At 41.1% G+C, this 21592-nt stretch overlaps 1 protein-coding gene across 1 annotated transcript in view; it reads left to right on the top strand.

The window, feature by feature from the left end:
- Positions 1–17306, top strand: part of parvg (parvin, gamma) — a 30781-nt gene extending 13475 nt beyond the window's left edge. Inside the window, exons 7-13 of the mRNA XM_060914426.1 lie at positions 5295–5350; positions 5451–5473; positions 5576–5634; positions 5737–5805; positions 9487–9588; positions 11631–11703; positions 16876–17306. Of these exons, the coding sequence (XP_060770409.1) occupies positions 5295–5350; positions 5451–5473; positions 5576–5634; positions 5737–5805; positions 9487–9588; positions 11631–11703; positions 16876–16949 (456 nt within the window). The 3' untranslated portion in view covers positions 16950–17306. The remainder of the gene's footprint in view (positions 1–5294; positions 5351–5450; positions 5474–5575; positions 5635–5736; positions 5806–9486; positions 9589–11630; positions 11704–16875) is intronic.
- Positions 17307–21592: the final 4286 nt, after the last annotated feature.

Raw genomic sequence — 21592 nt, 5'->3', positions numbered from 1 at the left:
ACCTTAAATCAGGGTACTATCAGATCGAAATGGAAGGATAAGACAAGCAGAAGACAGTGTTTGTTTGCCCGCTAGGATTTTGGGAGTTCAATAGAATGCCCCAGGGTATTACAAATGCGCCATCAACATTCCAATGATTGACGGAGAAGTGTGTTGGAGAGATGAACCTTAAAGAGGTTTTAATGTTCATTGAAGACCTGATTATTTTTTCATCTTCCTTGGAGGAGCACAAACAGCGCCTGAACCGTGTCTTAGAACGGCTGAAGGAATACGGACTGAAGTTAGCACCAGGGAAGTGTAAATTTTTTCAGACCTCTGTCAGATATCTTGGTCATGTGGTTTCTGAGAAGGGCATACAAACAGACCCAGAGAAAGTAAAGGCCCTGACGACGTGGCCTGTCCCCACCAACCTAAAGGAACTCCAGTCCTTTTTAGGTTTCGCAGGGTATTACAGAAGGTTCATTCAGGGGTATTCTCATGTCATGAAGCCCCTAACTGAATTAACCTCTGGTTATCCACCCCTTCGGAAGGGCAAGAAACCTAAGAAAGCCACAGGCCGAGAATATTACAACCCAAAGGAGCCTTTTCATCAGAGAGGGACACCCCAGTGTCAGGAAGCATTTCACCTAATAATCCAGAAGTTGACTTCAGCTCCGGTCTTAGGTTTCGCAGACCCCCAGCTTCCGTATGTTCTACATACAGATGCCAGCACCCTCGGTGTTGGGGCTGCACTGTACCAGGTTCAGGATGGCCACCTGAGAGTTATAGCCTTTGCTAGCCAAGGACTCTCAAAGAGCAAGAGGAAGTATGCTGCCCATAAACTCCAATTTCTGGCCCTAAAGTGGGCAGTTACAGAAAAATTTTCGGATTATTTATATGGGACAGATTTCACTGTGGTTACCGATAGTAACCTCAGCCAAGCTTGATGCAACAGGTTACCAGTGGCTGTCCAGCCTGTTGACGTTCTCCTTCTGACTTCAGTACAGAGCTGGCAAGCGAAACTTGGATGCTGACACCTTGTCTTGCCATTCCCATGGACCACCAGAGGACGACCCTGTATCACAAAAAGAAAGTGAGAGAATCCAGCAATTTGCTTTGTACCACCTGAGTGATGCTGACACACCACACACTGTTCCTCAGGAGGTGATTCAAGCTATTTGTGATCGACACATGGTCACCAGTTCGGAGGTGCGAAGGCTGAAAGCTCCAACCCTGGGTTGACTTTAATTGAATCTCTTTCTCATCAGCCCACAGCCATTCCAGACTGTTTTCAGGAAGAGCAAGTGGATGGGTTTCCTTTTGTACCCTCATTTTCTGAAGAGGAACTAAGGAAAAAGCAGAGATCAGATCCTGCAATCAATAAAGTGATTGTTCAAATGGAGACTGGTAAAACCTTACCTCCCACCCTCAAAGCAGAGCTGCCTGAGCTCCCTTTGCTACTGCGAGAGCTCAACAAGCTGGAGCTACGGAATGGAGTGCTCTATCAACAGCGGCAAGATGGACCCAATGTCACCTTCCAGTTAGTGCTCCCTGAGGAGTTAAGAGCAACAGCCCTGCAGAGCCTCCATAATGACATGGGCCATTTAGGAGTCGAGCAGACAGTCGATCTAGTAAGAGCCAGATTCTACTGGCCAAAAATGTATATGGCCATTGAAAAACTGATCAAGACCTGCGAGCAATGTGTCCGCCGTAAAACTCCTCCTGAGAGAGCTGCTCCACTGGTCAATATAAAGACTTGTCAGCCTCTGGAACTCTTGTGTATTGACTTCTTATCCTTGGAGCCAGATCGGTCCAACACAAAGGATGTATTAGTCATTACCGATCACTTCACAAAGTATGCGCTAGCCATACCAACTCCAAACCAGCGAGCCTGTACGGTAGCAAAATGTCTTTGGGATAATTTCGTAGTGCATTATGGCTTCCCAGAGTGACTACTCAGTGACCAGGGCCCAGACTTTGAGTCGTGCACCATACAGGAATTCTGTGAGCTGGCTGGGATAAAAAAGTGCATACGACTCCATCCCATCCCAGAGGAAATCCGGTTGAGAGGTTCAATCATACACTTCTCCAAATGCTCGGGACATTGAGTCAACCTGACAAACTACATTGGAAAGACTTCGTGAAACCTCTCGTGCATGCCTATAATTGCACCAAAAATGATACGACCGGATTTTCCCCCTATGAATTGATGTTTGGGAGACAGCCCAGGCTTCCCATTGACCTAGCCTTTGGCCTGCCCACCAACACCAATGAGCTGTCTCATTCCCAGTACATCAAAGACCTAAAATGTCGTTTGGAACAGAGTTACAGGATTGCAACCTCCAATGCACAAAAGAATGCTGATTGAAATAAGACCCGGTTTGACAGATGAGTTGTGGACTCATCCTTGGAAGTGGGTGATAGGGGCCTTGTTTGTAATGTCAAGCTGCGTAGAAAGCATACACTGGCAAACAAGTGGGAGGACGATGCCTACACTGTTCTCAGGAAAGCTGGTGACATGCCTGTCTACACCGTTGAGCCTGAGGGCAAAGATGGGCCAGTGCACACCCTACATCGTGACCTGCTCCTCCATTGTGGCTTTCTATCTGCAGCTGTGATGAATGAACCTGTCAAACAGCTCCCGGTCAGAAGACCTAGGACAAGACAATGTCCCACCACTGAAAATGAGGAAGAGGAGGAGGACTCTGACTCGGAAATTGTAGTCACTCGGATGTGCCCCCCTTTCCAGACACCAGAGCCCAATGTCAATGAGACTTCCATATTGAGGAATCCCCCATGTGCGATCAGACAGTCAAATGAACCGGATGTGTCATCTGCTCCAGTTCTCTCTGATTCTCCGGCATACGAGCTCCTTGCCGAGAACAGAGATGAGCTATCCATGCAGAACCTACCTGAACAAGTCAATCCACCTGGACAAGTCAACCCACCTGAACAAGACAACCTACCTGAACAAGTTAACTCACCTGAACAAATACATAAAACAGATCAAAACAGAAAGTGACTTACCTGAAAATGTATACCCTGTAGAAGAAGGAAATGTACCTGATAATGTCATCCAGCCATGTGATGTCCATGATGAACAGCTTCTGGTGCTCTCTGATGTGACAGCAAGTAAACAGGACATGGATGGGACTGGAAGTGGAGAATCTGAGGAGAAAAGAAAGGATGAGTCGGATGAAATGGAGACAGAGAGAGACAGACAGAAATGGATACCTCTGTCAGGAGATCAGAGAGGACACGACAACCGCCAAAGAGACTTGACTATGATGAACTTGGGAATCCCTTGGTCACAGTGGTTAAGTAATTCTTTCATGGACTAACTACAGCACTGGCCGATGCTTTGAGTGAAGAACAGAACCCCCTATACTCCTCTGACCTGCCCACTCAGATAAATTATATTTGACTGCTGCCATGTACAGGGACGTACATAAGATCAGGAGGGGAGGGTGTAGCCCAGGCTGTAAAGTGACAATTTTGTTAAGGCAATACCCCATGCAATTATGATATCAGTTATGTGATTTGAAGTCGATCAAGTTGAGGTTTAAATTAATTAGTCTTCCTTCTTATGCATAAATTTACACACACAGGAACACAAGTAGGATATAAATGTCCCCCCCCCCCCCCCCCCGAAATTTACAGGATTTTCATGAATAACCAATTTTTTGTGGAACAATTTATGCATAAACACATTTGCATGCAGCTTGATAAATGAGGCCCAATATTTCAAAGGTATTTTAATGTAGCTGTAGCCCAGGCTGTAAAGTGACATAATTTTGTTAAGACTATCCCCTTAAAACAATCCATTTTATTTGTGGAAAAAAGAAACAATTCATTGAAAAAGTCATTGAGCAGTCATTAAAATTCTAAAAGCAATTCATTTTATTTTGAAATAAATAGATGCTTTACAAATAATTCATTTTATTTTGAAATAAATAATTCATTGAAATTGATTATATGCACTAAAAACTATTGAAAAGTGTTTAAAATGGAGAAAAGGAGCAATAGAAAAAAAAAAGTTGCTGCAGAGGGCTACGTAGAACGAGCTTCCCAAATAGCCAATCAGTGCACATCGTGCGCCCCAGGTGATCAAGCTCGTAGGTTACGTCCGGTCATCACTTCCTGTTTTGCGGTCATGTTTATGGTTGCTGCCTCGTGCGTTGTCTGATCCAAACGGAGATAAAACCTGTTTTCATCCACGGGAGCAGTGTGAGACCGAACGATTTCTGCTGACCGGGCGAGGGTAATTGCTGGAACGCTCGTTCCTAAATTGATCACTTGGTCAGGTTTTTTCTGTGACTTCATTTGATGAGGTCCCAGCCACGGTCCACCGTCTATCGGGGAGTTTCCAGCTGGGTTTGTGTGAGGTTTCTAGAGATCCAGAGAGATTGTTTCTAGAGTCCATGATCCATAGATTCCCAGTGTGAGCTGGGTGGTGAGCCACATCGAAACCACCGATATTGAACTGAGAGTGGTGAAGGATTCCTTCATTCCCTCTTCCTCACGGACTGTGTGGTAGGACAGAATACACATACACTGATACACTTGACATGGATCTGAAGAAAAAGGGCCCCAACGCTAACTTTGGGACAGAGGGTTTTATTTTGCCGGCTTTATTATTTTAGTTGTTATTTTTCACTGAATGCCTTGTAACAAACTGTTGTATTTTCATTGTGTTATTGGTTATTAATAACAAGTGGCCACACAAAAAACTCAAACCACTGTCGCCTGTGTCTTTTGATTACTCAACAACAAAGGCTCTCACAAGCTCATAGTCTTCTATTACTGGTCCATCTATTAATATTGACTATTATTTACCTGTGCTCTGTTATTACATCGTAACAAGGGTTACATAGCACACCATATTTGTGCCTTCAACAAAAGATACCACAAAACTGCATGTTTCTGATCATCTGTCCTTCAAGCACTATTAGCATTTTACCATCAGACAGATCTTGCAGGTGTGTGTAGTGCAGCAGGGGGTGGGATTCAGGATGCATAATATGCACTGTAGTTACAACCTCATGGTTTGGTGGACCATTATGAAGTGCAGTAAGTTACCAAATGAAAACTTTTGTTTTGTCAAAGTCAATAAGGAATAGGGTATTTTCTCTCTTTTTTCCTGATTGTTGAACCTACAGTGCGTCCACTGATGAAACAACTACTTGACAGGAAATCTGCTTGCCCTGGTCTCCCAGTCTACTGAATATCCTTATCCAGCTCTGAATATATTTTAATGTTGTTAAATATAAGACAAATTTCTTACATGACATTCGGTACTGATTTTCAATATGTAGGTAAACAAAGGTGGCATCAAATCTGACAAGCAGATCGAATACATCACTTTGCAAAGGTATGATAAAAAACATTTAAATAAATAAATAAATTATATATATATATATATACTAAAAGATATAATCTTCCCTTGTCTTATGTTATCACTCTGCTTCCAGTGAAGATACAGAAGGCTGTAAAAGTAAGTGAAGAGATTTTATGGGACTTTTCTCATTGTTTGTGGTGATGTAATCATTAGTAACATGTGCATACCTAAGAATATTTTCGTCTTTCTCATCAAAAGATGACCCCATAGATGAGCTGCTTAAGCTTGATGCACACAAAATTGACACAGTCAAAAAGGTAGAATGTTATTGTACTACAATTCAAACAATAAAACAGTCAAAACAGCTTATACTGTAAATTAATGCCATTACATTTCACAATTATCTGTATTATCTACAGGCCATCTTGCATTTTATCAATAAGAACATGTCGCCGTTAAGGCTGCAGGTGTCTGACATCGAGAAACAGGTAAATCAGCACACCTGGTCATTTTCCCAAAGAAAGTAAGGTACATGCTACTTTAAATAATGGTAATGTTCTATAAGTAGGCTAAGAATACATTATTTAAATAATATTGTCCGGTGTTGAGTGATATATCAGATATAGTCCATTTAGCTAGCATGATATTGAACGAGTCGAAGGTGTTCATATCAGCATTCTCAAAGGCCAACGCTAGCTTATCCATGACTGTTTGCATGGCAGTCCAGTTACCTTCTAGCCAGTGTAGTGTTCATCAATAGTGTTAGCGAAGGCCAATGCTAGCGCAGTCAAGCCAGTGTTACCAAGAGCGACTAGCACAGGCTAACAACTGAGAAACTAAGATTTCTGTCTCCAGACTCTTCTTCCATGCATGCTTTCCGTAGTATTAGAGCGACCTGGCAGCCAAAATTCTCTCAAACTCTTTCGTTTTTAATGAAGCAAACCTGGCAGCCATGTTTGTTTACAAACTGTCACAGTCACTTGCTAACATGGAAGTTTTACATCTCAGATGTGTGACATCATGTTGTCTTGACAACATGCAATATTGTAACAATATTACACGCTCATTCTCCATTGGGTAGAGTGGAGTAATGCACGTAGGGCAGTGGTTCCCAAAGTGGGGGGGGCGCCCCCCCAGGGGGGGCGCAGAGCCATTGCGGGGGGGGCGCGGGGCACGGATGGAATGAATGAATGAATAAATTACACTGCTAGCATAACATGGAGAAGTTTTTGGCGGGGGGCGCGGGGCTCCCACATAAACGCAAATCAGAGGATGAAGCATCGCCAAATGTGCTTCCAAAGCAAGTTCATTCCAAGGCAAAGACAAGAAAATATGACGACGCATATCTTGTCTTTGGCTTCACCTGTACAACGGTGGGTAATGAGGAGAGACCACAGTGTGTTGTATGTCTTAAAGTGCTAGCTTGTGACAGCTTGAAGCCGAACAAGCTAAGACGCCACTTGGAGACAAAACATCCAGAGCACAAAGACAAGCCAGTTGAGTTTTTCAGACAAAAACTCGTAAACTGCTGTGCTCAACAGTCCCTATTTACTAAAGCTGCATCCATGCTGGCAAATGCTCAACTCGCCTCATATAAAGTTGCCTACCGAGTGGCACGGTGTAAAAAGCCGCACACAATAGCGGAGGAATTAGTACTTCCCTGTGCTATGGACATGGTATCAACTATGCTTGATGACACTGCAGCCAGCAAACTAAGGGCTATTCCTCTGTCCAACACCACCATTTATGACATGTCAAAGGACATAGAGGAGCAGCTTAAAGACAAAGTGCGTGACAGCTGCTTTTCTCTTCAGATGGATGAAGCCACTGACAGTAACAAAGACTGTTTATTAATTAGTTACGTCAGATTCATAGATGGAGATGACATGAGGGAGGAATTGCTTTTCTGCAAAAACGTTACTGGCAGAGCCACAGCAGAAGAACTGTTTAAAATCATTGACTCTTACTTGAAAGAGGCCAACCTGAAATGGGAGGACTGTGTGGGGATCTGCACTGACGGGGCGCAGGCTATGGCTGGGAAATGGGCAGGGCTGCAAGCGCTCATCAAGCACGTCTCCCCCAATGTGCAGTGGACGCACTGCATGATACATCGCGAAGCACTGGCATCTAAACAGCTGAGTCCCGAGCTGAATGATGTAATGATCGACATTATTGCCACCATCAACTACATCAAAACACGACCTGTCAAAGCCTGGATTTTTTCGGTACTGTGCGAGGAAATGGGCTCCGACCACACAGCTGTTCTGTTTCACAGCGAGTCCCGATGGCTGTCATGTGGGAAGGTGCTGTCCAGGGTCTTTGAACTGCGAGATGAAATCCGCATCTTTTTGAAGGAAGAGGGCAATGATCTTGCCCACAAATTTTACTGTAGCAAGTTCCTCATGAAACTTGCATACCTCAGTGGCATGTTTCTGAAACTCAATTAAGTGAATTTGCAGTTGCAGGGCACAAATACACACCTCCCACATCTGGCAGATAAAATCACATCATTCACCAGAAAACTTGAGATGTGGCTGCAGCGAGTGAAGGTTGGAAATGTGGACTCATTTGGGAACCTGAAATAATTCATTGAAGACAACAAACTGCAGAACATAGTGATCCCATGCATGAAAGCACACATCTCTGCCCTTCAGAACCATTTCCAGAAATATTTCCTGATGCAGGATCCCAAAGAATATGACTGGATCCGTGACCCCTTCAGTGCAACACCACCTGCCGACTCCAGCACATCAGTGGAGGAACAGTTCATTGATGTCATCTCTGATTCAACAATGAGGCTGCAGTTTCAGTCAAAGACACTGGCTGCATTTTGGATTGGAGTGGAGAAAGATTACCCACTGCGAGGTAAGAGAACCCTGGCCATACTTCTTCCTTTTGCCACATCCTACCTATGTGAGAGAGGTTTTTCTGCTGTGGCCTCAATCAAGACAAAATACAGATCAAAGCTGGACATTGAAAATGAACTCAGGGTGGCAATCTCAAAACTGCAGCCCAGATTTGAGAAGATCTGCAGCATGAAGCAGGCCCACACCAGTCACTGAAAAGATGCAAGGATTAAAAGTGTCATTTTTGCACAACAAATCTTTAGGTTTTTGTTTTTTTCTTCTCAGGGAGTTGGTCATGTTTTAAAACCCATTTTTGCAGAGAGGCAATGTTTGAAAACTGCATTGATAACAATGTTGAATATTAAAAAAAGAAACCTGTTACACAGTTATGGTGCTTGAAAACAGTTATACTTTAAATTATTATATTGCAACCTGTAGTTTATGGCAGTTTACTTTTATTTGTTCAAAAAAGGGTGAGGTTTGTATTAATAAACTGCAATGGAGTCTGAAAACAAAATATGTGTATGTGCGTCCTGTTTATCTTTTCTTTTTTCTCTTTTTGTCTGGGGGGGGGGGGGGGGGGGGGGACAAAAATTTTCTTATCTACCAAAGGGGGGGCCAGCAGAGAAAGTTTGGGAACCCTACATCGTAGGGTAAGCAATATGCTAACAATATTGCATGCTATCAAACCAAATGAATGAAACCCGCTAGAAGGGAATAGAATACATGCTTTTATTCCATGGAAAAAGTGGCCTGTATATATAATAATACTTTATATATGACATACTGTGTATGACATGCATGTTTTAAATTAGACTAGATTGGATTCAAATGTATTGTCAAATGCAGTCTTATCAGAAGTGTAAATAGTTTTTGAGTGGTAAAGTTCAAGTAAAGTGACAAATTAGATAAGATGGCAGTAAAGTGACAGTGACAGTGCAAATGGCATGGTATATACTGTAAGTAGACACAAATCCAATGACATGAATGACTGGAATCCAAAGACACCACAATACAACTTAATGTAAGGTGCATGTACAAGAACATGCAAAACTGTATATACAGAGTTAGTCAAAATTATGTTAACACTTAAATGGTAGAAACCATTTATTCACAAAATATACATCATATGTGCAAGATGATTTACAGGACGGTCTCAACCTGTTCACCATCGTGTTCAACACACAAAAACCAGCAAGCAACAGTACCATTTAATCTGTCACCCATGGTGTACGTCTATCTGCAGGAGAAAAATAATCCATTAGTGTTAACATAATTTTGACTTAACCTGTAATTAGTGTAATATGACATTTCTATAATCAGTTTGCAGATGGTGTGATCCTGCTTTTGCTGATTGGTGAGTTGGAGGGTTTCTTCATTCCACTCTACGAATTCTACCTCTCTCCTTCCAGCCACTCAGAGATGGTAAATGTCTTAGACACTTTGTTCTGTTTAGAAATATAAAATTCACTATATGTTTCCTTCAGCTCACAGTTAATAGGATTCTCAGCATGTGCTCAAAACAACAAGCTCGAAATAAATTATTAGTAATGAAGCTTTGGGATAAGGATGTAACAACAATCTAGGACAGAGTGAAGGGAAATATGCTTTGTGCTTTAATGGGATAATACTAAATCCTTATTTTTAACGCGAATAGATATTACTACATTTCTTAGACACAATTATTGTCCAGCCATCATATCTTGCTGACCATTGACTATAAAAGAGCATCTGGATTAAACTGAACTGGTAAAAATCACTGAGTTCAACTTGACTAGCGCATAATAGGTAACTATCTCACTATCCATCACATCTATAAATAACTTGCGAAGTATTTCTATGATATGTCCACAGATAATGACACCTGGCCAAGACATGAATTATCTAAAATGCAGTGATTGAGATATCAGTTCAGTCACTGAATATGCGGCCACATGGAGTCTTTACTGTATAATTCATAATTAGACTAAGCCCCTAACCCTGAACCACATAATAAGGAGATAAATGTCAGAGTAGGTTTTGGCTGTAATATCTTTTAGTTGAAATTTAAATGTAATTGTGCAGAGCTTTGATAATGCATTATGTATCCAATGGTTTAGTTATTTAGCACAAAAGTCTTTTAGCACAAATCCAAAGTCTTTTAACACAAGTTCTAAAGTTTCTTAGCACAACTCTAAGTTCTTTTTCACCATCTATCCCATTGTTATTACAACAACGGTTTTAGATCACTCAGTTTAAGGACGCGACTAAAAACCAGTGTCTGAAAATGTCGGTAAATGTCCTGAAAATTGTGTAAAAATAGGTAACAGAAGGAAGAAAGAAAATAATGAAGATGAAAAGAAAACACTGATAGAGAAAAGGAAATTAACTTTTCCAAGATTTGCATGTACATGCCAATAAGTTGAGAAAAATGATTTTCATTCGTGAAGGTGAAATTTATCATGAGAAAAAAGTCGCATTACAAGTAATAGACGTGACAGGTAATTAAAAGTGTTAACTTTGGCACGTGAAACCGATGTTTTGGCGTCACAGCAACACACGTTTCTTGCACATGCATTGACTGTGGCTATCGATGCATTTCCACACTACGGTGGATACCATAGTATATACATCCATTTCTGTTCACCGAGTGCTCAATTCAAAGAAAACAATAGGATTACAGAAGTGAAAATTTTTGCCATCTATCCCATTAATATTTCAATGACAGGTTTAAAGAATGATGCAAAAACACAATAGACTTTATTATTATTCAAATAAAGTGCAAGCTGTTCTTGACCTGATTGACTTGTGCGAATTGTCTGTAATCTGTGCACTGCAGTTTTTTCGCACAATCTTACAAATGAGTGCTTGTGGTTTATTGATTTGATAATTAAGTGTTAAATAATGTTTTTTTTAGCGGTTGATAACATTGAACAACAAAAGAAATATTGAAATCAAATATAAACATGCTGCAACAAAGTGAATTTCCCTGCAAACTAACCACAGCTTCCAGAAATTCTGGCTTCCAGTCCCTAAGTAATCATAATAAATCCCTTGCTATATCAAGATGAGTATTTTTTTCGATTATTGTGACCATAATCCAGAGTTGTGCTAAAAGACTTTGGATTTGTGCTAAAAAGACTTTGGATTTGTGCTAAAAGACTTTGGATTTGTGCTAAAAATACTTTGGATTTGTGCTAAAAGACTTTGGATTTGTGCTAAAAATACTTTGGATTTGTGCTAAAAGACTTTGGATTTGTGCTAAAAATACTTTGGATTTGTGCAAAAAGACTTGTGTGCTAAATAACCGGATACCTATCCAGCACAAGTTTTCTCTGAATTATACTTAGTGTATGTGATCACAAATGATCAATCTATACAAAATCAAAACACCAGATGACAGCTTTTCTGCTTGTTTGTATGTTCAGTGAAAAATATCTACTGAAACTGCTCACAATGCACACTTTCTTCACCTGTCTTACTTCTAGCTTCATAATGTAACCCTGGCTTTGGACCTACTTAATGACAGAGAAATACTGGTACAGAATGTTGACCCAGAAGGTGAGCAAGTTATATTTACTCTGCCTTACCTTTTTTGAAATATTCTTGAGTAATGTTTGCTTTTGAACGAACACAAGCTTACCTTCAAGCTGTGCTAAAGATGCCTGACAGCATTGCCTGCCCAATTGTTTGACCTTAAGTGGCTTGAGTGAGGTGTTCAAACAGTTTAACAAATTCTCTAGGAAACCTAGCAAGAGCCATCTTTAAGGAACAATTTGGAAAAGGTGACTGTGAAAAAAGATCATACAGAAACTACAGTTAAACATTTCCAAAAACTACTTGTCATCAAACCTTTAACAGACAACGTATACAATATCTTGCAAAAATGTTCATCCCCCTTGGTGTTTGTCCTGTTTTGTCGCATTACAAGCTGGAATTAAAATGAATTTTTGGGAGGTAAGCACCATTTGATTTACACAACATGCCTACCACTTTAAAGGTGAAAATTGTTGTTTTATTGTGACACAAACAATGATTAAGATGAAAAAACAGAAATCTGGAGTGTGCATATGTATTCACACCCCCCCCCCCCCCCCAAGTCAATACTTTGTAGAGCAACCTTTTGGTGCAATTACAGCTGCAAGTTTCTTGGGGTATGCCTCTATTAGCTTAGCACATCTAGCCACTAGGATTTTTGCCCATTCCTCAAGGTAAAACTGCTCCAACTCCTTCAAGTTAGATAGGTTGCATTGGTGTAGAGCAATCTTCAAGTTATGCCACAGATTTTTAATTGGATTGAGGTCTGGGCTTTGACTAGGCCATTCCAAGACATTTAAATGTTTCACTTTAAACCACTCCAGTGTAGCTTTAGCAGTATGTTTAAGGTCATTGTCCTGCTGGAACGTGAACCTTCGTCCCAGTCTCAAATCTCTGGCCGACTCAAACTGTAACATGGCTGTGACAAACCAGATGCTCACGGATTAAGAATAAACTCAAGGTTTTAATAGACACAGTGAGAGAATACAATGTACAATAATCAGGCCAGGTCAATACCAGGAAGTCCAACAAAGTAACCCTGAAGTACGTCATTAACGAAAGCCTGAAATATGGATGGGGCATTGCACAACCCAAAGGGCATTACCAAATACTCATAGTGCCCTCTAGTGGTGAGAAATGCTGTTTTCCATTCGTCACCTTCCTTTATACGGACTAGGTTATAAGCACTTCTTAAATCAAGTTTCATAAAGATATGTGCTCCATGAAGTTGTTCTAGCACCACGGGAACTAAGGGCAACAGGTAGGAATACGGTTTTGTAACTTGGTTTAACCCACAATAGTCAATGCAGGGCCTAAGTCCCCCATCTTTCTTGCTGACAAAAAAGAACCCTGCAGCGGCGGAGGAAGTAGGACAGATGAAACCCTGTTGTAAGGCCTCCTGAATATACTCCTCCATAGCTCTCTCCTCTGCCTGAGTAAGTGGGTAAACCCTAGATTTAGGTGGGACCGCACCATCTAGTAACTCAAAAGAACAGTCATATTCTATTCTATGATATTCTAAATGTGGTCGCATTCTTTTTACTAAACACTTCTAGCAAATCATTGTATTTGGGGGGCATGGAAACTATGACATTGTCATTGGGGCTTTCTATATTGGTAGATGACACCAGAGCTGTGGGAAGCATGAGACAATGATCATAACAGTAACTGGACCATGAGAGTATTTCCTTGTCAGACCAGGATATGACGGGATTATGTTTTCTGAGCCAAGACAAACCTAAAATAATTGCATACTCACAAGCGTTTAGTACAAAAAAACCTAATCTTTTCAGAATGCAAAGCACTGACAGTCATATTAATGGGTTTCGTGACCTGGGTAACAAGTCCCTCTCCAACTGGATCCCCATCGACAGCCGTCAGTCTCAGTGGTGACTCCAGTGACTCCACGGGAATCTGGAGTTGCTCCACCAGCTCGGCATGGATAAAATCCCCCTCAGCTCCAGAATCAATTAGTGCTGAAAACACACAGACAGAAGGGGGGTAGTTAACTGTCACAGGCAGGAGGAAGGACTTGGAGACCAATCCCTTAGTGGGTGCACTCACCACATTAGCGCGTGGCGCCTGCTCTCCCGGGGTCAGTGCCAAAGTGCTGCTTCAGCGGATTTGACAATCACTTAGGAGATGACCCGCAGCTCCACAATAAAGACACAGTCCTTCGTGGAGACATCATTGCCTCTCCTCTGCAGACAAACGGAAGGAGTCACATTGCATGGGCTTGGGGGATTCTGGCTCCTTAGGAGTCCAGGGCAGTGGTGGACACGGGCGATGAGGAGCCAGTGCAGCAGGTGGAGCCATAGGGAATCTACGCAGACCTCTCCCGTGCTTCAGATGGTCCAGGCAAATGGCGAGGGAAATCAGCCTCTCTAGGGAAAGACCGTCGTCCTTGCATGCCATCTCCGCTAGTATGTCAGGGTTCAAACCGTTGCAAAATGTTACCAGTAACGCTTGCTCATTCCAACCACTCCCAGCCGCAAGAGTGCGAAATTCCAAGGCGTAGTCCAACACTGAGCGATTACCCTGATGTAAATGGGTAAGTAATTTCCCTTGAAAGCGACCCTCATTGGCATGATTGAAAACAGCGTTGAATTCTTTAATAAAATTGTCGTAAGTGTCGAACTGGACAATGGGCCAAACTGTGGTAGCCCAATCTAAGGCCTTGCCCGTAAGACGAGAAATGACAAAAGAAATGCAAGCCTTGGCTGAACTCTGGAGGGAATTAAAAAAAAATATAGAACATTGCAACAGAAACCCCTTCCACTGATTAGGTGAGCCATCAAATTTACCCTGCTTGCTGACAACAAATGAACAGTTACCTGCCATGGGGGGAGCAGCCTGGTTAGTGACCATAAGCGCACTGGGGGGGCTGAGTCGTTGGAGTTGGGTTGTGATTTCTTTCATGCTTTCGGCGATCTGTACTAACTGTTTTTGCTGCTCACCCTGCTGCTGAGTAAGATTCTGGATGGACTGGGTCACGGAGTCGAACCGTTGATGATGTTGTCCAAGCATCTGTCCTTGACTGCTAAGTGCAACCTGTAGCTCTGTGTAATCTGCTGTCTGCATGTCGGCACAGTATTCTTTAACGCGTCTGTGACAAACCAGACGCTCGCAGATTAAGAATAAACTCAAGGTTTTAATAGACACAGTGAGAGAAGACAATGTACAATAATCAGGTCAGGTCAAATCCAACAAAGTAGTGAGTGCTAGACAAATCAAGGTCATGAAATGGGTAATAGTCCAACAACCGGAAATCAGGAAAACACAGGCAAGATAAACACAAGGGCTAGGCAAATCGGATTTGAGAAACAGGCGAAGATCGAGAAACCGGGAAGCAAGAGAAACGAGCAGATAAACACAGGGGCTAGGCAAAACGGGAAGAAACCAGAAGGCAAAAAGGGTCATACACAGAAACGCAATCAAAAATATAAATGCTCAGTAGGCTCATGGAAATGTGGAGGCAATACTGTGCAATGAACAAAACAAACAGAGGGGTATAAATACAGACATAAACAAAAAGGTACAAGTGATGACAATTAGAACTCAGGGGAGCCACTCCTAGGAAGTGGCTCCAGGTTGGCTGATGGAGTGCACGTGGTAGTGTCAGGTGTGTGAGTGGGATTGTAGGAAGTGGAGTCCAGAGTGTTAGGTGAGCCCAGGAGCATGACACAAACAAGTTTTCCTCCAAAATTGCCCTGTATTTAGTGCCATCCATCTTTCCTTCAGTCCTGACCATCTTTCCTGTCCCTGCAGATGAAAAACATCCCCACAGCAAGATGCTGCCACCACCATGATTCACTGTAGGAATGGCATTCTCAGGGTGTTGGGTTTGCGCCACTATGGAATTTCCCATGATGGCCAAAAAGATCAATTTTAGTCTCAATTGACTAGAGAATCTTGTGTTTGGGGAGTCTGCCACATGCTTTTGGCCAAACTCCAAATGTGTTTTCTTAAGCAATGACTTTTTTCTGGCCACTCTTCCATAAAGCTCCACTCTGTGGAGTGTACAGCTTAAAGTGATCCTATGGACAAATACTCCCATCTCCGCTGTGGATCTCTGCAGCTCCTTCAGTATTATCTTTGGGGTCCTTGTTGCATCTCTGATTAATGCCCTCCTTGCCCGGTCTGTGAGTTTTGGTGGGCGGCCTTCTCTTGTCAGGTTTGTAGTGGTGACATATTCTTTCCATTTTGCTATAATGGATTTAATGGTGCTCCCTGGAATATTCAAAGTTTGGGATATTTTTTATAACCCAACCCTGATCTGTACTTCTCCACAACTTTGTCTCTGACCTGTTTGGAGGCTCTTTGGTTTTCATGTTGCTTGCTTAGTAGTGTTGCAGAGTTAGGGTCCTTCCAGAACAGGTTGATTTATACAGACATCATGTGACAGATCATGTGACACTTTGATTGCACACAGGTGGATCTTAATCAACTAATTATATGACTTATGAAGTGAATTGGTTGGACCAGCTCTTATCCAGGGGTTTCATACGAAAGGGGGGTGAATACCTATGCACACTCCAGATTTCTGTTTTTTCATCCTGAATTATTGTTTGTGTCACACAAAAAACCCAGTTTGCACCTTTAAAGTGGTAGGCATGTTGTGTAAATCAAATGGTGTTAACCCTCCAACAATCCATTTTAATTCCAGCTTGTAATGTGACAAAACAGGACAAACACCAAAGGGGATGAATACTTTTGGAAGACATTGTAGATGAGAGTCCTAACATTCACATCTATCTTACACTATACGGCCAGAAGTTTGTGGATACCTGAAGCTTTGAACATCCCATTCCAAGTTTAGAATATAATATACACCAACAATACAATTGTACAGTTGTTCTATACAGCTGTGTATTTCCAACTGTGTGGCAACAATATGGAGAAGACCCACACATGGGTGTGATGTTCAGGTGTCCACAAACATTTGGCCATATTGTCTATGTTAATATCTTCACCTACCGTTAGATACATCAGAAAACAACATTTGTATGTGCTTGTGTATAATTATGTAATTAATTGATTATTATACAATTAATTTGTTTATGATTGTACAGTGTTTGCTACACCTTTACTACATCTCTGAATACTGTTTGTTGTTGTGAGTGTATGTTTGCTTCTCCAAAACGAGCATGTGTGCATGATTCACCATCGTCTGTGCCTTGTTTTCTTTTTCTACAGATATTGTGTCCCAAGATATGCCGGCTACACTAAAAGTACTGTATGCCTTGTTCAAGAAACATAAGAACAAATAATTTCCTACTAGCCACATCTACATCCTGATGAAAATGATTGTAAAGATCATGGGATAAGCTTCTAATCCATGTGGAGTGCAATGTTGTAACTGATATACATTAAGAAATTGTGAAAGCAGTTCATCAAGAAAACAGTTGCCTAGTTTTAATAAACGTAAGTGAACACTGGATCGCTCAGCACATCACACAGATTGCCTGTGGATGGTGACAGCATGATGACCCCCTCCATTTCGTCCTCCCTTATCTTCCCACATGCTCTCTAATTGAATGGTTGCCCTTGAGCTTCTCACTTATCCTTATAGACAGAATGCATTATGGTATCCCACTTGCTCTGAAATAAATACCTTGCTATCAAAAGTGTGTGTCCTTGACATGCGTCCTTCATTCACTCTGTTTTTGACACTGGCTTAACATTAGTAATTTATTATTTAATAAATTATTTATCATAAAGCACATTAAATAACCAATAAAAATTGCCAACAAATTTCCTACACATTTTATGAGAGTTACTATAAATCATGAAATTATTATTTAAAAAAGAATACCAAAACTAGGGTGGCACGGTGGTGTAGTGGTTAGCATTATTGCCTCCACAGCAAGAAGGTCCTGGGTTTGAGCCCAGCAGTCGGCGAGGGCCTTTTTGTGCGGAGTTTGCATGCCCCGTGTCTGCGTGAGTTTCCTCCGGGTGCTCCGGTTTCCCCCACAGTCCAAAGACATGCAGGTTAGGTTAATTGGTGGCTCTAAATTGACCGTAGATCTGAGTGTGAATGGTTGTCTGTGTCTATGTGTCAGCCCTGCGATGACCTGGTGACTTGTCCAGGGTGTACCCCGCCTCTCGCCCATAGTCAGCTGGGATAGTCTCCAGCTTGCCTGCGACCCTACACAGGATAAGTGGTTTTGGAAAATGGAATGGAATACACACACACACACACACACACACTGCTTTGAATTGCTATTATCTCTCAGTCACATTTTGCACAGGATAAGTGGTTATGGATAATGGATGGAATACCAAAACTAAATTTAAGTCAAATTAATACAAATGTTTTTCATCTGAATTTAAAACAGTCATAGAACATCTGTAATGTTCTCTGAAACACTATTACAGAGTTTAGGGGGAGTGTAAAAAAAAAACATGTTCCACCAGCTGAGCTAAACTGTTAAAAATATCCTGTAAAGCAGTTAAAAAAACAAGGTGCCAGTAGAAAACCTTTGTATACCTACAGCTTGCCTGCGACCCTGTAGAACAGGATAAGCGGCTACAGATGATGGATGGATGTATTATGCCTCATTGTTAATGAATGAATATTATTCATTATTTTGAAATTGAAATTATAGAAATTATTTCTTCTCCCAGGAGTTACCATCTGAAAACATACATTCATAGAGTGAACATATAGATAAACTAAACCAATTTAACAGTCATACTTGGTTGACACAAATCTCCCATGTGGAAACCAACTATCAATAGAAGAGTAGGATGTAATGAAGAAAAGTATTATGATTAAAAAATAAAGCCTATTAAGCCTGTTTAGAGGTTTAATCACGGCATAATGCATTATTCATTTTGAGTAATTATTATATTCATTCATGATTTGTTTTGCATAGTTATTAAATTGAATTGAATTGATAACTTTGTCTATTTCTGGAAAATTGCTTTGACAACAACTACACTGAAAAACACAGATCACTGACAGTACATACACCCAGAGGCATGATTCAGTAATCTGAACACAGAATATGAGACAACAAATAACAAATAAAGGGACTTTAATCTCTTGTTTTCTTGTTTTTAAATTCATGCTTTAGATTAAGAGTTATGAACTGAATTAACCAGTTGTATGGATTTACTTTTACAGCTGCAAATTTAATAAATTTTGATTGCAAACTTTTCCAGGTCCTTAAATATGAAATTAGAATCATATATGTTTTGGTTTTTATTCTCCCACACACACTAGACAGGACAAAACCATGACTATCACTTTCTATCAGGCTGTCCCTTTCAAAACAAAGAAATATAACAAAATAAAATATCCCACAGGGCGGCATGGTGGTGTAGTGGTTAGCACTGTTGCCTCACAGCAAGAAGGTCCGGGTTTGAGCCCAGTGGCTGGCGAGGGCCTTTCTGTGTGGAGTTTGCATGTTCTCCCTGTGTCTGCGTGCAAATCCTCCGGGTGCTCCGGTTTCCCCCACAGTCCAAAGACATGCAGGTTAGGTTAACTGGTGACTCTAAATTGACCGTAAGTGTGAATGTGAGTGTGAATGATTGTTTGTCTCTGTGTCAGCCCTGCGATGACCTGGCGACTTGTCCAGGGTGTACCCCGTCTCTCGCCCATAGTCAGCTGGGATAGGCTCCAGCTTGCCTACGACCCTGTGGAACAGGATAAAGCAGCTAGAGATAATGGATGGATGGAAATATAATTGTGAACATTCTACATATTTTATTAAAAAGTTCACAGAAGTTTAACCCATAGCTGCTCAGATATGTGCTTTATCTTTAATAACTTTTGACATCTTAGCTTGCTAATCTGACAAATGCAGAGTAGTGCTGGTGATATCAACGTCTGCTTTTCATACCAGTTTCAAAGCTGTATTTAAAAAAAAACTGGAAGTGTCCTCTGGCAAACATATGTCAGAAACACTTTCTGTAATCCCTTGACAGAAAGGGAAAAGTTGGAGACAAATTTATGATCAATATATATTGGATTATATTGGAATTACAATGACCAGGACGTCAAGGACATAGCAGCTCATCTGGCCTGCCATCAAAACAACCATGACTACCAGAACATCAAACAGAACTGAAATGTGACAATGTGAGAGAGGACCAACCTCCATGACAAATTGTTTACAACAGAAAAATCAACAAAGGACTAAATTTGGTTCCCCAAGGGAAGATCAACCCAAAACGTCAATCAGAACTGAATTTGCATGATAAATGAGAGAGGAGATACAATTGTAGTCAGAAGAAATTTTGTTAAGTTGACCTAATGATGAATTTGTTAGCAAAAAACTGACAATACAATGGTCAAGTGTTGTGCAGAAGGTCTAGTTCTTTCAAATGAACCAATCAGAACTGAAATCCATTGAGAACTGAGGGAGGAGATATGATTTAACTGAAAATAAACAAAGTTGTAAACAAATTGTTTACAACAGAAAATTAACAAACAATTTACCAAGTTTTGTTCCTCAAGGGAAGGTCTACCCAAAACATCGATCAGAACTGGAATCGGATGAGAAATGAGAGAGGAGGTAAAATTCTAGTGAGAGGCCTGGAAAATTCGTTAATTTGGCCTAATTACTAACTTGTTAGCAAAAAAAAATTGACAAAACAATGACCAAGTTTTGTGTGGAGCGATGAGTTGTCCGGAAATCTGTGGAGAATTGACGGAGGAGATATGATTTAACTGAATTGTGGACTACAGAGAAACAACGGATGCCATGCCATGGCAATAGCTCATTGGCCTTATGGCCAGATGAGCGAATAAATATGTATAACCATGTGGCTGAGCAGCTTGTTAACAGATTAAAAATCTGAAATGAGAAATCATCCATTAGGTAGAAATGAGTACATTATTTCAAACAGCTTGTGGAATAAAAGAATTCCTACAAATAATTTTGTAGGTATCCTCTGCCACCTCTTAGCTTATTGAATTCACAAAACAAAAGATGGGAAGGATCTCTCTCCAGATCTGCTCAGCTTTCTGCCTCTGTGGTTTCCCTATAATTTTTTCTGCCTTGTTAACAATCCAAGACCGTTTTATCCCCCAGAAAGAAAATACCAAATAGGGATGCTGAAGTTTAAAATGCTTTCAATTAAACTTTTGTATATCTGCTCCATTGCATGTTTCCTCATGGAAAATCTCTCTCTCTCTTTCTCTCTCTCTCTGTATACACACACACACACACACACACACATACAGTGGTGCTTGAAAGTTTGTGAACCCTTTAGAATTTTCTATATTTCTGCATAAATATGACCTAAAACATCATCAGAATTTCACACAAATCCTAAAAGTAGATAAAGATAACCCAGTTAAACAAATGAGACAAAAATATTATACTTGGTCATTTATTTATTGAAGAAAATGATCCAATATTACATATCTGTGAGTGGCAAAAGTATGTGAACCTTTGCTTTCAGTATCTGGTGTGACCCCCTTGTGCAGCAATAACTGCAACTAAATGTTTCCGGTAACTGTTGATCAGTCCTGCACACCGGCTTGGAGGAATTTTAGCCCGTTCCTCCGTACAGAACAGCTTCAACTCTGGGATGTTGGTGGGTTTCCTCACATGAACTGCTCGCTTCAGGTCCTTCCACAACATTTCGATTGGATTAAGGTCAGGACTTTGACTTGGCCATTCCAAAACATTCACTTTATTCTTCTTTAACCATTCTTTGGTAGAACGACTTGTGTGCTTAGGGTCATTGTCTTGCTGCATGACCCACCTTCTCTTGAGATTCAGTTCATGGACAGATGTCCTGACATTTTCCTTTAGAATTCGCTGGTATAATTCAGAATTCATTGTTCCATCAATGATGGCAAGCCGTCCTGGCCCAGATGCAGCAAAACAGGCCCAAACCACGATACTACCACCATCATGTTTCACAGATGGGATAAGGTTCTTATGCTGGAATACAG

Source organism: Neoarius graeffei, chromosome 2, assembly GCF_027579695.1.
Source record: "Neoarius graeffei isolate fNeoGra1 chromosome 2, fNeoGra1.pri, whole genome shotgun sequence".
NCBI lineage: Eukaryota > Metazoa > Chordata > Actinopteri > Siluriformes > Ariidae > Neoarius > Neoarius graeffei.
Note: the sequence above shows the minus strand (reverse complement) of the source record. Positions and strands in the feature narration are given on the sequence as shown.